This window comes from Adiantum capillus-veneris, chromosome 16, assembly GCF_014529385.1.
Source record: "Adiantum capillus-veneris isolate H3 chromosome 16, ASM1452938v2, whole genome shotgun sequence".
Taxonomy (NCBI): domain Eukaryota; kingdom Viridiplantae; phylum Streptophyta; class Polypodiopsida; order Polypodiales; family Pteridaceae; genus Adiantum; species Adiantum capillus-veneris.
The window spans coordinates 150,885,223-150,898,818 of NC_140946.1; the positions used below are offsets into that span (position 1 = coordinate 150,885,223).

At 43.5% G+C, this 13,596-nt stretch overlaps 1 protein-coding gene across 1 annotated transcript in view; it reads right to left on the reverse strand.

Annotated features, from left to right (window-relative positions):
• Positions 1-826: 826 nt before the first annotated feature.
• Positions 827-13,596, reverse strand: part of LOC147440068 (uncharacterized) — a 28,366-nt gene continuing 15,596 nt past the window's right edge. The window contains exon 2 of the mRNA XM_086484468.1: positions 827-1,197. Within this exon, the coding sequence (XP_086340594.1) occupies positions 857-1,197 (341 nt within the window). The 3' untranslated portion in view covers positions 827-856. The remainder of the gene's footprint in view (positions 1,198-13,596) is intronic.

Below are 13,596 nucleotides of genomic sequence, written 5' to 3' on the forward strand. Positions count from 1 at the left end.
AAAAATAGAAAAGAGTAAACCCTAATACTAACCATGCCGCCGCGAGAACTGAGAATTTCCATCAGGGCATTTAAACCCTTCCTGCCTGCGTACTCGCGCTCGTACGGTGTGGGATCACGTCCTGTCATCGACCACTGTCAAAACATACAAAGATTTCATTATGTTAGAATTAAAAAACTCATAAACCCTAAACTATCGAACATAAAGAGAAATGCGAAAACACTTACAAAATCGGCTTCAAATGATGCCCATCCACCGCTCCCCAAGTGGCGCGAGCTCCCTGCCTCTACTCGCGCTCTGGCTGCATCCTTTTGTTGCTTCCACTTGTCAGGATTCTCGCGCGCTGCTTTCTTCGCATTCTTCCAATCTTCTTTAGCCAGCCAATCTGGCCTGTTCCACCCATGTTTGATTGCTTTTTGCACTTCGGAACGCTTGTGTTTGCAGTATTCGCGCATTCGAATCTTTATCAGGTCTTCATTGAAGCGCTGATCCCGTGTTGGAACGGGAAACTCATCATGAAGTATGCTGATGACTTTGTTTTTTAAATCACTTGGTACTTCACTCCATTTGTTTAGTATGTAGTGTCTAAACAGCTGAGAGCAAAGACCACGCATGCGCGAGATCACCTTCTTGCCGTCATCATCCATGATGATGCCGCCGCTGAAGTCGACGGAGTAAGGCAAGCCCTCTGGCCGGTGACGCGTGAACCTGGGTGTCCCGGCAGGGGTCTCTAGCGGCGTGTCGATGGGGGTACGGACGTCAAGTGTCTCCACCGGCGTCTGGGCCCCGAAGCGAGGAGTGTCGAGTGGGGTGGCTCCTGGCGGAGTAGGTAGAGGTGTGTAGCTGCTAGGAACAGTCAGCCGTGCAAAACCTGACGTAGATGGCGATGCTGTGGCTGGTGTGGGGGCGGGCAAAGAAGGGGAGGGTAAAGAGCCTCGTCGAACACGAGGCGGTGTGGAGGCATCGGCGGCTGAATCCCACAACAACCGCCACCACCACCACTAGAGCGCCGGTGTTTAGACGAGTGTGAAGATCGTCTCGTCGACACCGAAGCTTCGGAGCGCGTCGAATGCTCCGAAAGAGAGGGAGATGCGGATGGAGTAGGAACGCGCGATGATGGGCCAGAGCGATGACGCTCCACGTACCACTGTCTCTGCTGCGGTGATAAAGAAGAAAGAAACTCCTCATCATCCATACCTGCATTAAACACACGAATATTTAAACTTAATATTGAATGAATAGAGTAGACAATGACGCAAAGACCATTAAATACAATGACGTAATGACGCATATAAATACAATGACGCAATGAATTGAGTGATAGAAGAGGCAAGTCGAAAACTCAGAATTTTCAATCAAAAGATGTGAGCGCTAGTAGAAAAGAGCGTTATACACCATGGAAGGTACTTAGAGAGCCAGAGCTTTTACAACACGGAGCAAAATTGTTCAAATACAATATTTGTGGCTTTACGAGATCTCTCTCTCATCTTCGCATAACTCAGCATAACTTCCTATATCTATATAGAGCTCTCCGTTTAAACACATATCCTCTGTTTCATTTTGTAGCTCCTCTGCATGCACCCCATATAGAGTAGTAGCATCTTGATGCTCGTCTGGCACCACCGCAGCGGCTTCTGATTGAGCATCTTCTCTGATCTCCTCCATTGATGCCGTTGTGATTGGCACATGGTAGCCTTCATACGTCCTTGCACTACGAGGGGCTACCTCTATGACGTACCACCAGTTTGATGTAGACTTTGTAGGATGAAATATTACCTGTCAGAGCCACATAACTTACATGAGAGCTTTCAAGCACATAACTTGTAAAAGGGGGATGTTAACTATTTACATACTTACTTGTTCACAATGCTCGGGTAGTACAAAAGTATGTAACTATTTACATACTTACTTGTTCACAATGCTCGGGTAGTACCTGAGCATTCTGTTAGCCCGGGATAGTCATGCATGGTCCACATTAGAATGCCTCTGATCAAAGCATTCCGTCGTCTTGTGTGTCGGCTCATATCCACCACCTCTATGCCAATCCACAATTGTTGTAGCTCTTCCAATAGTGGACGAAGATACACATCCATATTCTCCACTTTATATTGCCCTGGCACAATCAAGCTTAGCCATAGGTGCCCTTTTTTCGTAGTCAACCACGGGGGAATGTTGTAGTTGACGATGACAATGGGCCATACACTGTAAGATGTTGATCTTTGACCAAATGGATTTACGCCATCCATAGCTAGGCCTAAGCGCAAATTTCGAGCTTCCCTGGCAAAATCCGACCATGTTCCATCTATATGTTTCCAGGCTGCGCAATCTGCAGGAATTCGTAGCACACCATCCGAAGATTTATTCTCCTCATGCCATGATGCTAGGGCGGCCATGGACTTACATTCGAAGAAATGCTTGATGCGAGGAAGCAGAGGAAAATGTCGCAAAACCTTTTGTGGAATTTTTGTCCCGTGGAGATTTACTTGATATCTTTCGGAATCACATTTCGGACACTTCTCCATGTCTATGTATTCCCCTCTGAAAAGAATGCAGTCATTAGGACAAGCGTGGATAGAATTGTAATCCATCCCCAAGTTTCGCAAAATCTTTCTTGCTTCATCTCGGGAATCTGGCATCACATTGTCAGCTGGTAGTATGTGCTCTTTAAGCAATCTACACAACATAAAAATACGATAGAGTCGTGTAAAAATCTATCAGATCATTATACATTTAGAGTTTTATTAAAGTAAACTAATTGTAATAGATCACCTGAAAAGCGCTGTGACGCTAGTATCACTCCATCCACACTTTGCCTGCATGTTGAGAAGAACCAGGAGTGCTTTCAATCTAGACATACGTGCTCCATTATACAATGGCGTATCGGCTTCACTTTTCATATCATCATAGATAAGCCTTTCTGAATCCATGATCGTCTCGATCATTTCATCAATCTCGGGCTCAAACATTGCCTCGTTGGGAATGTGCTCTGCATGATCATCCCCCGAGATGTCAGAGGCTACATCTTGTGGCCTCACATATGCTGCTTGACCAAAGTGCCTGCGAACACGTCTATTGGGTTGCAAGATTGCTGCTTGTTGGCCAGCGTCAGAGTCCGACGAGTTATAATTGGCAACAACTCAATCTATAATAGATGGATCGAACTCGCCAAATTCGCGAACGTGCTGCAAAGAAACACGTCTTGTCCGTCGCACAGCATGCTTGCATTGATTACAAGGACATAAGACCCTCGTTGAGAGATAGGGTTTCGGTTGGACAGTCCCACATCCTCGTCACTACTCTTAATGAGGATAAAAATCTTATAACTTGGACAACAAATTTAATATTCTATTGGCATTCTTCGTGTTATCTCTCTCTCTCTCTCTCTCTCTCTCTCTCTCTACCTCACATTCTCTAGTCATGTCCAATCCCCGCACACCTCGGTCTAGAGGTGCACGAAGATCAGAACCACCGGGTTATAATCTCGTCTTTATTGGTCAATACCTATATTTGTGGGTACAAGAAATCTACAGACCCACGTCTACATGATACTGCATGTAGTGGACAAAACCCCTTTGCCTCTTCTCTAGCTGTAGCACTTCACAGCATCTTAACATCTTTTCACAGTAGATCTTTTCACTGTTCGTCTAACTCTAAACCCTAAACCGTAAGTAATTCTTGCGTGGACTCGATCTAACGTAAATAAGCGTAAATCTAAATAAACGTAAATCTAACTAAAAATAAACCTAAATCTAATTTAACGTAAGTCTACATCTAACCTAATCTTTAACGTCTTTTGGGATAGTTTCCTACGACGTTAAAACTCTCTTCTTCTTGTGTGTGTGTGTGTGTGTGTGTGTGGGTAAACCTAAATAAACCTAAGTCTAATCTAATATAACATAAATCTAAATCTAACGTAAATTATGTTATATTAAAAACAAAGAACTAAACTAACAGGGATTATAAGAACCTTAAAACTGATTTAACACATAATTTTTCACATAACTCGGCAAGAGTTGGCATTCTCATCACTAAAGATGTGAGAGTTAACTTCCGGCGGTGACGCTGCCTCATCTCCATCCACATCTGACGACAGCAATTGGCCCTTTGGACCGTTCTTGCTCTTGTTACTAACTTTGAAGTTGCTGTTGAATGACTAGAGGTTGTCTAGATGGTCATTGTCGGGGATTTAGTGACTCTTGCCGCCCTGAAGATCCACCTTCTTCCCTATCTTCTGAAGACATTTCACCAGTACTTTTGGATCGACGGAGCCCACCATGAGTGAAGGCAGCAATACCCTATATTTCATTGAGGGCTTTCTTCACCCGCTTCATGCAGGCATCGCAGTCTATGGAGACCTAAATCTAATCTAATATAACGTAAATCTAAATCTAGCGTAAATAAATGTAAATCTAACTAAAAACAAACCTAAATCTAACTAAAAATAAACCTAAATCTAATCTAATTTAACTTAAATAAACCTAAATCTAATTTAACGTAAGTCTACATCTAACCTAATCTTTAACGTCTTTTAGGATAGTTTCCTAGGACGTTATAACTCTCTTCTTCTTGTGTGTGTGCGCGTGTGTGGATGTGTGTGCCAATAAAAAGAGAGAAATGGTATAACCTTTCTATCACCCATGCCAAGTATGATAGATTGGTTATGCCATTTCCCTCTTGAATAATAGGTCTTGAGTTCAACTCCTCGTCGGCTAGATCTTTAGGTCTTTTAATTTTAATTAGTTTCCTATGACGTTAAATTAGTTTCTCTCTCTTTCTCTCTCAATGTGTGTGCGTTTTTTTGGATCATATACATGTTTTCTCTCTCTTTTCCTCTCTCAATGTGTGCGTTTTTTGTTTATGCATGTTCTCTCTCTCTTTTCCTCTCTCAATGCGTGCGTTTTTTGTTTATGCATGCTCTCTCTCTCTTTTCCTCTCTCAATGTGTGTGTGCATTCTTTGTTTATGTATGTGTGTGTGCGTTTTTGTTTATGTTTGTACTCTCTCTCTCTCTCTCTCTCTCTCTCTCTCTCTCTCTCTCAAAAACACTATGTGTACGTGTGTGTGTGTGTGAGAGAGAGAGAGAGAGGGAGAGAGAAAGAGGGGAAGGGAACATGAGAGTGAGGAGAGGGAAGGAGCATACCTGGCTCTCCTTCCTCTCCTCGTGTGTGTGTGTGTGTGTGTGTGTGGAGAAGAAAGAGAGAGAGAGAGAGAGAGAGAGAGAGAGGGAGAGCGTTACCTGCTCCTTGCTTGAGGGCGCCGAAAAACTCAGATCTGAGATCTGAGTTTTTGGGCGCTCTCTGTTATTTTTTTAGCCCAGCCGACGTCGCTCATAGCGACGCCGGGATTTTTTTTTTTGAGACGTGTGAGCGTCGCTAATATGAATAACCTCTTGTAGTGGTATTGAACAACGACGTGCATTTTTTGAATATAAATCTAGCGTATCGATCGATATTGTACCAATTGAAAATACCACGTATTTTACGATAATACGCGAATAATGATGATGAATTATTCGATATAAATTGCATTATTAAGTCAAATAAATGCAACGCAGCCAGTGCTCAATTAGTTGTCTCCTCCGCCACCCCGGTACCTTCTACTGTGAGGTTCGAGATCCGTTGTTATCAATGCGAGAGGACGCTTTGTTTGACTCAGGAGTTTGAAGTCAAAGGCAAAAGCAGGGACTCATATGAAGACAAAAGGCAAAGGCAAGCTAAACAGAGATCATGCTGGAAAAGTATTGATAGAGGAGATCGACATGGCACACGTGGGGATATCCACAGTGGCCACCACATCAAATTTCTAGTCAAATGGTAGTTGTTGCCACTAACTTCAGCCACAGAGAGGCTTGTGAGTGGCAGAGAGGGACGGACCATGCTCCCATATAATTGATTTGAACCCATGAGTTGGAGTTCAAGTTCTCGGTGTTTGGACCTGTGGGTCGAAGTTCAAGACTCCCGCATTTGGCAAGGAGCCAATCAGACGTATCTAAAACACTGTGGATGTATGCGTCAATTCATTGTTGTTGGTCTGATCATGGACGGGATGTGTTCCAATAGTTCATAATTTAGGAATGTTTGGACCTGATGTGGTCACGATCCACGAATACGGATTCTTGGACGTAGTGTGTTTTACACTTCAATTTTCTAAAAGGCAATCGATGCTCAATATGACATTCTTATAAGGTAAAAAGTTGAGGGTAGTAGATCCGAGGTGTATCCAACAAAACAACAAGGAGCTGTTGCTAGAGTGTCCATGGTAGCTTCTTCATCATTGACTTGGTCTCACTATTGATGTGCACTATGAGCTGCAGTTAAAGTTTAGGCATCTCAAGTGAACTGCCCAATGTGAACCCATGCTTATTTTGGCTTTAGGTATTTTATTTTACTTATTTGTCAAATTGTGGGGGTAGGGCAAATTACTAACTTTCCTATATAAGCAACCCTATCTCCCCATTGTAAATCACTGATTCATTGCCAAGGTTGGTTGGTTAGAAGAGGATGGTTCGAAGAAACTCTTTCTCTTTCTCTCTCTCTCTCTCTCTCTCTCTCTCTCTCTCTCTCTCTCTCTCGTGTATTCTCCCCCCACTAGTCTCCCCTTTATAAAGTAAAACTTTGTTGGGTGAAAAACTATGTTGTTAATTTTTAGTCTCGTTGTCATTCTCTTTTTTAAGAAAGTGATGTTTTTGCATCGAAAAATTATGAGTCTATATCTGATCATGATGTAACGGTTAAGCGTTATTTGGATTCTCTATTTGCTGAATTTGTGGATGTCTTTCCATCGTATTTACCAGATAGGCTTCCACCATCTCGTGGACCTGATCTCGATCACAAGATAGAGCTTTTGTCGGGTAGCCATCCCTTCTCTTGGCAACCTTATCGATTTAGCCTGAAAGAGGAGGATGATAGACAACTTCAGGCCTTTCATTGAACCTATGTAAGTCTCCGTCGGGTGCTCCAGTTCTTCTCGCTAAAAAGAAAGATTGAGGGTCTGCGTATTTCACAAAGGTCTATGAAAGTGAAACTGTGAGAGAAAATTTGTCCATCTCATCTGTGTCATGAAGTACTTAAGGCTTTGGTGATCCGTTCGTAGAATGAAAGGAGTCCCCAATAAATAGTGCTTCCATGAGTCTAATTAAGGCATGTAGAACTGCGAGGAGTTCCTTTTCATATATGCCTAGAGCTTGCTCAACAGGGTCAAGCCTTCGACTCTCGTAGGCTATAGCATGCCCCATTAGGAAAAATATGAACCCTCTAGGGGCCCTTTGGGATTAAGGTTAATTAGAGGCCAGCCAATGAGAAGAGGGTGGTGGACACACTCTATGCCCTCAAAAATGTAGGGGAACAAAGTAGTCTTACACTTCTTAAATGGGCTCTTACCTAGTGAGAAGGTGGGGTTGGGGGGGGGGGGGGGGGGGGTGCATGGGCCATATGGAACCTCCAACTTCCCTCCTTTTTAATCCGGTTCTGAAAAAATCCCAAAAATTTGAAATTTTTCAAAAATTTCAAAACTCAAATTTCATCTTCTGAAAACCCCCCTAAAACTATTTTATGGTCAAAAAAGCATTTTTTGATCTCAAAAAGTCAAAACGTGCATCCAAAAACCCTAAAATTCAAATTTTTTAAAAAACTTAAAAAAAAACTTTTTTTGCTATCCAGAACTCTCCCAAAAGTAGTTATTAGGCAAAAAGTGATTTTCTCTCTCTAGAACCCCTTTTTCAACCCCTCCTTGGTTGCAACCATCACACTCATCCTCTACTCCAACACTCTCTCTCTCTACACCATCTCCATTGCTGTAGCAAGGAAGCTCCTCTCTCCTCCCCTACCACCTTCCATTGCCACACCAAGCAAGGGTTATCCACCTTCTCCTCCCAGTGCCACACCAAGCAAGGGTTGTCCACCTTCTCCTCCCATTGCCACAAGGGTTAACCACTTTCTCATATCACTTTATTCCACCTACATTGTAGCAACAAGCAAGGTTCTTCTCCTCCTCCTAGTTTTCTTTGCTCAACCATGGCCAGCTCTACTTCGCAAAGGCGGCCAAAGGATGAGGTCACAGCACTTGCATGCCACAACACTAGAGGTGTAGATGATGAGTGGGTGCCACAAGAGTTCACCAAAGGTTCTTAGGTATACATGCAACCATCTGATGTTGGCCCTCATCGTGTGCGGAATCGTGCAAACTTGGATCTTCATTGTAAAGGAAAGCTCCTTGGCTTCAAGAACCGCAAAGACAAGGGGACCGTAGCCATTGTGCAACATGTTTTCTCAATGTCAACTATGCACTTGCAACAACCACCTCGATTTCCAACACATTGTAAGTACATGTTTTGAGAATACAAAGCTAGGTGTGAAATCACAGTGTAATGTTATTATGGATTCATATTTAACATTTGTCATGCATTTATAGTCATATTTCCATCCACGTTGGTGGAGGAGCAGCCACTACATAGTCTCTCCGGCACATTCAATGCTATACATGCGGATATTGGAGCAATAATGTTCCCACATCTTTGCCCAACCAAACTGGTTCAAAGAAGGATTTTCTTCTATTCTCACTCCTATATTGTCCCTACTTCTACACAAGCATTTGGAACGCTTGAACCCATCAAAGTATCTTCCTGATTAAGTATGGAGTGGCTGGTCCCAGATTTGTGGTCGGTAGCATCTTTCAAGCAAAAGATGATAATGGATGTCCAAAACTCTTTGAAATACTCTAAAGCTTCTAGGTCTGTGGGCTTGAGTTGGTGTTTGCCTATTCATTGTTTTGTGCACATTTTTAAAGAGTTTGGATTTGTGGAGACTACCACAATGCTTGTATGTAAAGATGCGCATTACGAGGAATTAGGAAGGCTTTTAGAAGAGGACTGGGGTTTTGTGGAGGGCATGCACAACGGGGACCGGTACCGTTGTAAGGTTGGAGCTTCAGATATTGGAATGCGCTATTTGAAATCCCGCACCTCCTTGTACATCGATTTCACTATGATCGTTGGATGTGCAAGCTGTAACAAACTGCTGACATGTCAAAGCCTAAAGAATGGAGCCAACTTACAGATGTCGGCCGAGGGGCCTAAACCCTAAGAAGAACAAGCAGTAGAAGAAGTGTCACAGAGTGAGGACGTGGTTGCCCGAGTGCAGAAAACCCTAACCCTAATTTCTGCCAAAAAACCCTAATTGCTACAAACCTTAATTCTGAAAACCCTAACCCTAAAACCTGCAACCCTAATTTCTGCCAAAAACCCTAACCCTAACCCTAAGGCAGCAGACAAATTCCGACAATTGCGCTGACATGATGATGGGCTGTCACAAGGCGGGCACCACGTGCCAATAGAAAATAACAGACTGAACAGACTTTTAGCACTTCAATAACAACTGAACTGAGAGAGAGAGAGAGAGAGAGAGAGACGACACGCGACACAGAGTGGCGGAATTACACCCCAGAGAGTATTGGCCCCAAACCTTGGCGTCCCTTTCGGTATTTCTTTATATTGCATCATCAAAGTACAAGCCGGTACTCCAGACTCTGCACCTTCTCCAGGAAGCATGCCAGAGAATGAGCCCTAGCCTCATATTTAAAGGCCCTTGGCCTAAAAAGCAGTTTACATGAAAAGCTTTGAAACTCAAAAGCTTCTGGTCGAAAAAGTAGTTTACATGAAAAACTTTCATTCAAACTCAAAAGCTTCTAGTCCAAAAAGCAATGCCAAAAGCTGCCAGCACAATTTACGAAAATCCGTACAGCCTGCCACGTCATCATGTCAACGCAATTGTCAGAATTTGTCTGCTGTCTTAGGGTTAGGGTTAGGGTTTTTGGCAGAAATTAGGGTTGAAAGTTTTAGGGTTAGGATTTTCAAAATTAGGGTTTGCAGCAATTAGGGTTTCTTGAAGAAATTAGAGTTAGGGTTTCCAAAATTAGGGTTTCTGGCAAAAATTAGGGTTAGGGTTTTCTGGCAGAAATTAGGGTTAGGGTTTTCTGCACTCGAACAACCATGTCCTCACTCTGTGACACTTCTTCTATTGCTTGTTCTTCTTAGGGTTTAGGCCCCTCGGCCGACATCTGTAAGTTGGCTCCATTCTTTAGGCTTTGACACGTCAGCAGTTTGTTACATCTCCCCTTCTTGAAAGAGAGTAATCATCCACGATTACAGCATATCTGCAAAACAACTCAGGTTAGTTCAAAAATTTCCGAGGGTCATTCCGAGGGACAATCAATTTGCTCTTTTAATTAAGGAGTTAGCTTCTCCTTTCTGCTCTTTTGATCAAGGAGTTAGCTGCTCCTATCGTCCAGATCGGAACTCTTGATATTCCGGCGTAGTAAAATTAGCCATCACACCCAGACCGTACTGATCTTCCTCGGGTGTCTTGATGCACTAAAATTACATACCCAGGCAATCTCATCCAATTAGGAATATTCAGTGGTTGGCACATCACAATGAAACACAAATGCTCACATATGCATGTTACAAGACATAGAAACATAAAGCCGCCCATGAACACTCCTCCCGCATAACCTAACAAGGTCCAGGCCGGGAGATATTCAACGACTCCCTCATCACTCCTCCTGCATAACCTAAAAAGGTCCGGGCCGAGAGATATAGAGGCCTTTTACAACTAAACGCCCCCCAGACCGTAGCTTGCGTCGTTTGGAGGTGCTGAGAGTAACCACTGCTCAGACTTCTTAATACTCCTCTCGCATAACCATCCATGTCCGGGCCGGGAGTCACAACAACAATTATTTTACAAGCATACAACCAAACGCTCCCCAGGCATCGGCCTGCGTTGTACGGAGGTTTAAACAATACCAAAACAGTATTTACCACTTCTCCACCCGGGAGTAAATTCACCAATCATTGAAACCAGTATCAAACCAGAGTTTCAAGAATTAGGGTTTCTGGCAGAAATTAGGGTTAGGGTTTTCTGCACTCGGGCAACCATGTCCTCACTCTGTGACACTTCTTCTACTGCTTGCTCTTCTTAGGGTTTAGGCCCCTCGGCCGGCATCTGTAAGTTGGCTCCATTCTTTAGGCTTTGACACGTCAGTACTTTGTTACACAAGCTTGGAGTGTGGACTCCCTTACAGAGTGTAGACGGCGCTATTGCAAGCTTTGACATTACACTGAAGATGCCCAACGATGCTTTGGAGGCAGTCCAAGTGAACAAGCATTGGACTCTCAGTAATGTTCGAGAACATTTGGTTATTATGGGTTTTGAGGCCCTTCAACAAGCACAATTTCGTTTACAAGGTCTCAAGGTGAGAATCCTTCCACCACATTTTCAATACATCATGGTTTGTCGATCATTAGATGCTTATTGTAATGAATGTCCGTAGATTGGGAAGAGAATGGAAGACAAATTGAAGGTCGAGGAGGACTGGGGGATAGATGGAACTATGCTATCGATCTTATAACTTTGTAACTCTTGCAATTTTCATATTGATCCCTCTGTAATCAACATGATTTGCTTCGGCAAATCATGCCTTTGAATATAATTTTTTGCATTGGGATGAGAAATCATTTTTTGGTGAAAGTGCTTTTTTTTTATGTCTTAAAAAAAGGGTCCATTATAAAAGGGGGGCCACCTAACTCATTCACTATTTTCACTTTTGCAACTCTTGAGCTCCTCCACTCTCTATCCACACCCCAGGTTAGACATGGATGTTGCCACAACCTCTGCATCTGCACCCACATCCACCCCTTTGTCACGCTTCATCCTCTTCCTCGAGGACACCAAATACAAAGGGAAGTTGGACCTCCACACCTTTTTTACTCGTCTCCCTGACCTTGACGCCACAGTTGCCCTTCACATGGATGCATTTGAGGAGATTTCTGCGTTCATGGAGGAGCACATCATAAAATATTCTGTATCTATCCCCCCACATGCAGGGATCTGGGTGCCTTGCGATCTTTTGCACTATATACACAAAGGTGATCGCCCATTCTCCAAGCGGTTTCAACGATTCCAAGAAATTGCAACCGATGCAGGCCATTACTTGGACGAGCAAGCCCCTGGGGTGTCAGCGCTCAAGAAGCGCAAGTTGGGGGTGGATTACCTTTCTCAGCTCGCAACATTTATCTTCTTGGTGAGCGAGGAACCTGATTTGGAGGAGCTCCGCTTACCACACCTTCAAGTTGGGTCCTTTATCAAGGACACCAAGGAGCAGCAGGTTATCCCCATGAACCCTTCAACGGAAGGAAAAGCACACCGGCTCGAGTACCCTAGGGGTCTTGAGGAAGTGGTTGAGAAATCCATAGTTGTGGCTGGCCCTAGTGACACTCCAGTGCCACTACCACTGACGGATGTGGCAATCCCAGAGGTAGAAATCAGCCGCTTCTCCTCAGTGTTAGTGGATGGGGAGGAGTATGTGTTCCTGCATGATTTAGAAAAAGCATTTGGCCTGCGCATGGATGAATGCTTCAGCGTGCTATGCAACAGTAGCAAATGTCCCTTAGACAATACGCCAGATGCCCTAGAAAGCAAGCTCTTTCCATATGGGGACTCTGTTGCTGACACTATTGCAGTTGTATGTGCGGAGGTCCTGGCAGCAGAGCAGTTGCACGTGGCTAATGAAGATTTCCAAGCCACCCAAGCCAAGGTTGAGGCTGCTAGGATGCCTATGTCATTATGCAACCTCCCATCTGATGATCCAAAGCTTGTATCTGTGGTGCATGGGAGCATTGACTTGGATGCAAAGGGCAACAGGGAGGGGGACGACAAGGAGCAGGAGGTAAACTGTATCCTAATTTTCATGTTACTATTTTATCCTTCATTGTTTTTTTTCTTTACCTTCATAGGTTTATGACAGGATGTTGTGGAGGTTGATGATTTTGCTGCAAGGACGGGTTGCAAGCGGACGGGCTTTGGACCTCAAGCTTCCCTTGCGCATTACCTAGGACAACTCTCCCCTGGCGATGTGGCCATTATCCATAATGAATTTACTCCCCAAGCCCATTTTATGACTTGGTCGTTAAAAGCTTTGAGCAAGTTTTTGTGTTTGAGCACCATTGCTCAAACTGCGCATCAAGTGTTCCTAGTGCGTAGATCCCTTGTATGCACAGCGTTTGGCACTGGCTTTCGTGGTAAAGTGCTTGCCCAGATAGGGATACATACTTCCATTGGCTCAACTGACCCAAATGCCATAGTGCAGCCCCTCTTGACTAGGGAGTTGCCTTACGCGCAAAATAAGCGCCAGGAAATGGTCAAAAAAGTTATGAACTCCTCAGATACATGATGTAAAATCACCGTGCTGGAAGGAATAAAAAATATTTGAAATTGTCTCTCTATATTACAAATTCTTTTGAATATGATTTGTCAATCTTGAAAATTGTTTCAATTGATGATATGAATTTTTTTTTGATTTGTGACTTTGTTATTTCAAGTTTTGTATGTAATTGCAGTCAATTTCAGTATATTTGTGCTTTTTAAGTACCCTAGGGGGTAGATTAGCCTTATAAGAGGCTATTTGCGCGCCCTTGTGGCCAGGAATTTTTTTGCCCCTTATAAGCCAATCTACACCCTAGGGTACTTAAAAAGCACAAATATACTGCAATGGATTGGTTTTGCATCATTCATTTAAATGCACCCTTTTCATATGGCAATTCCAG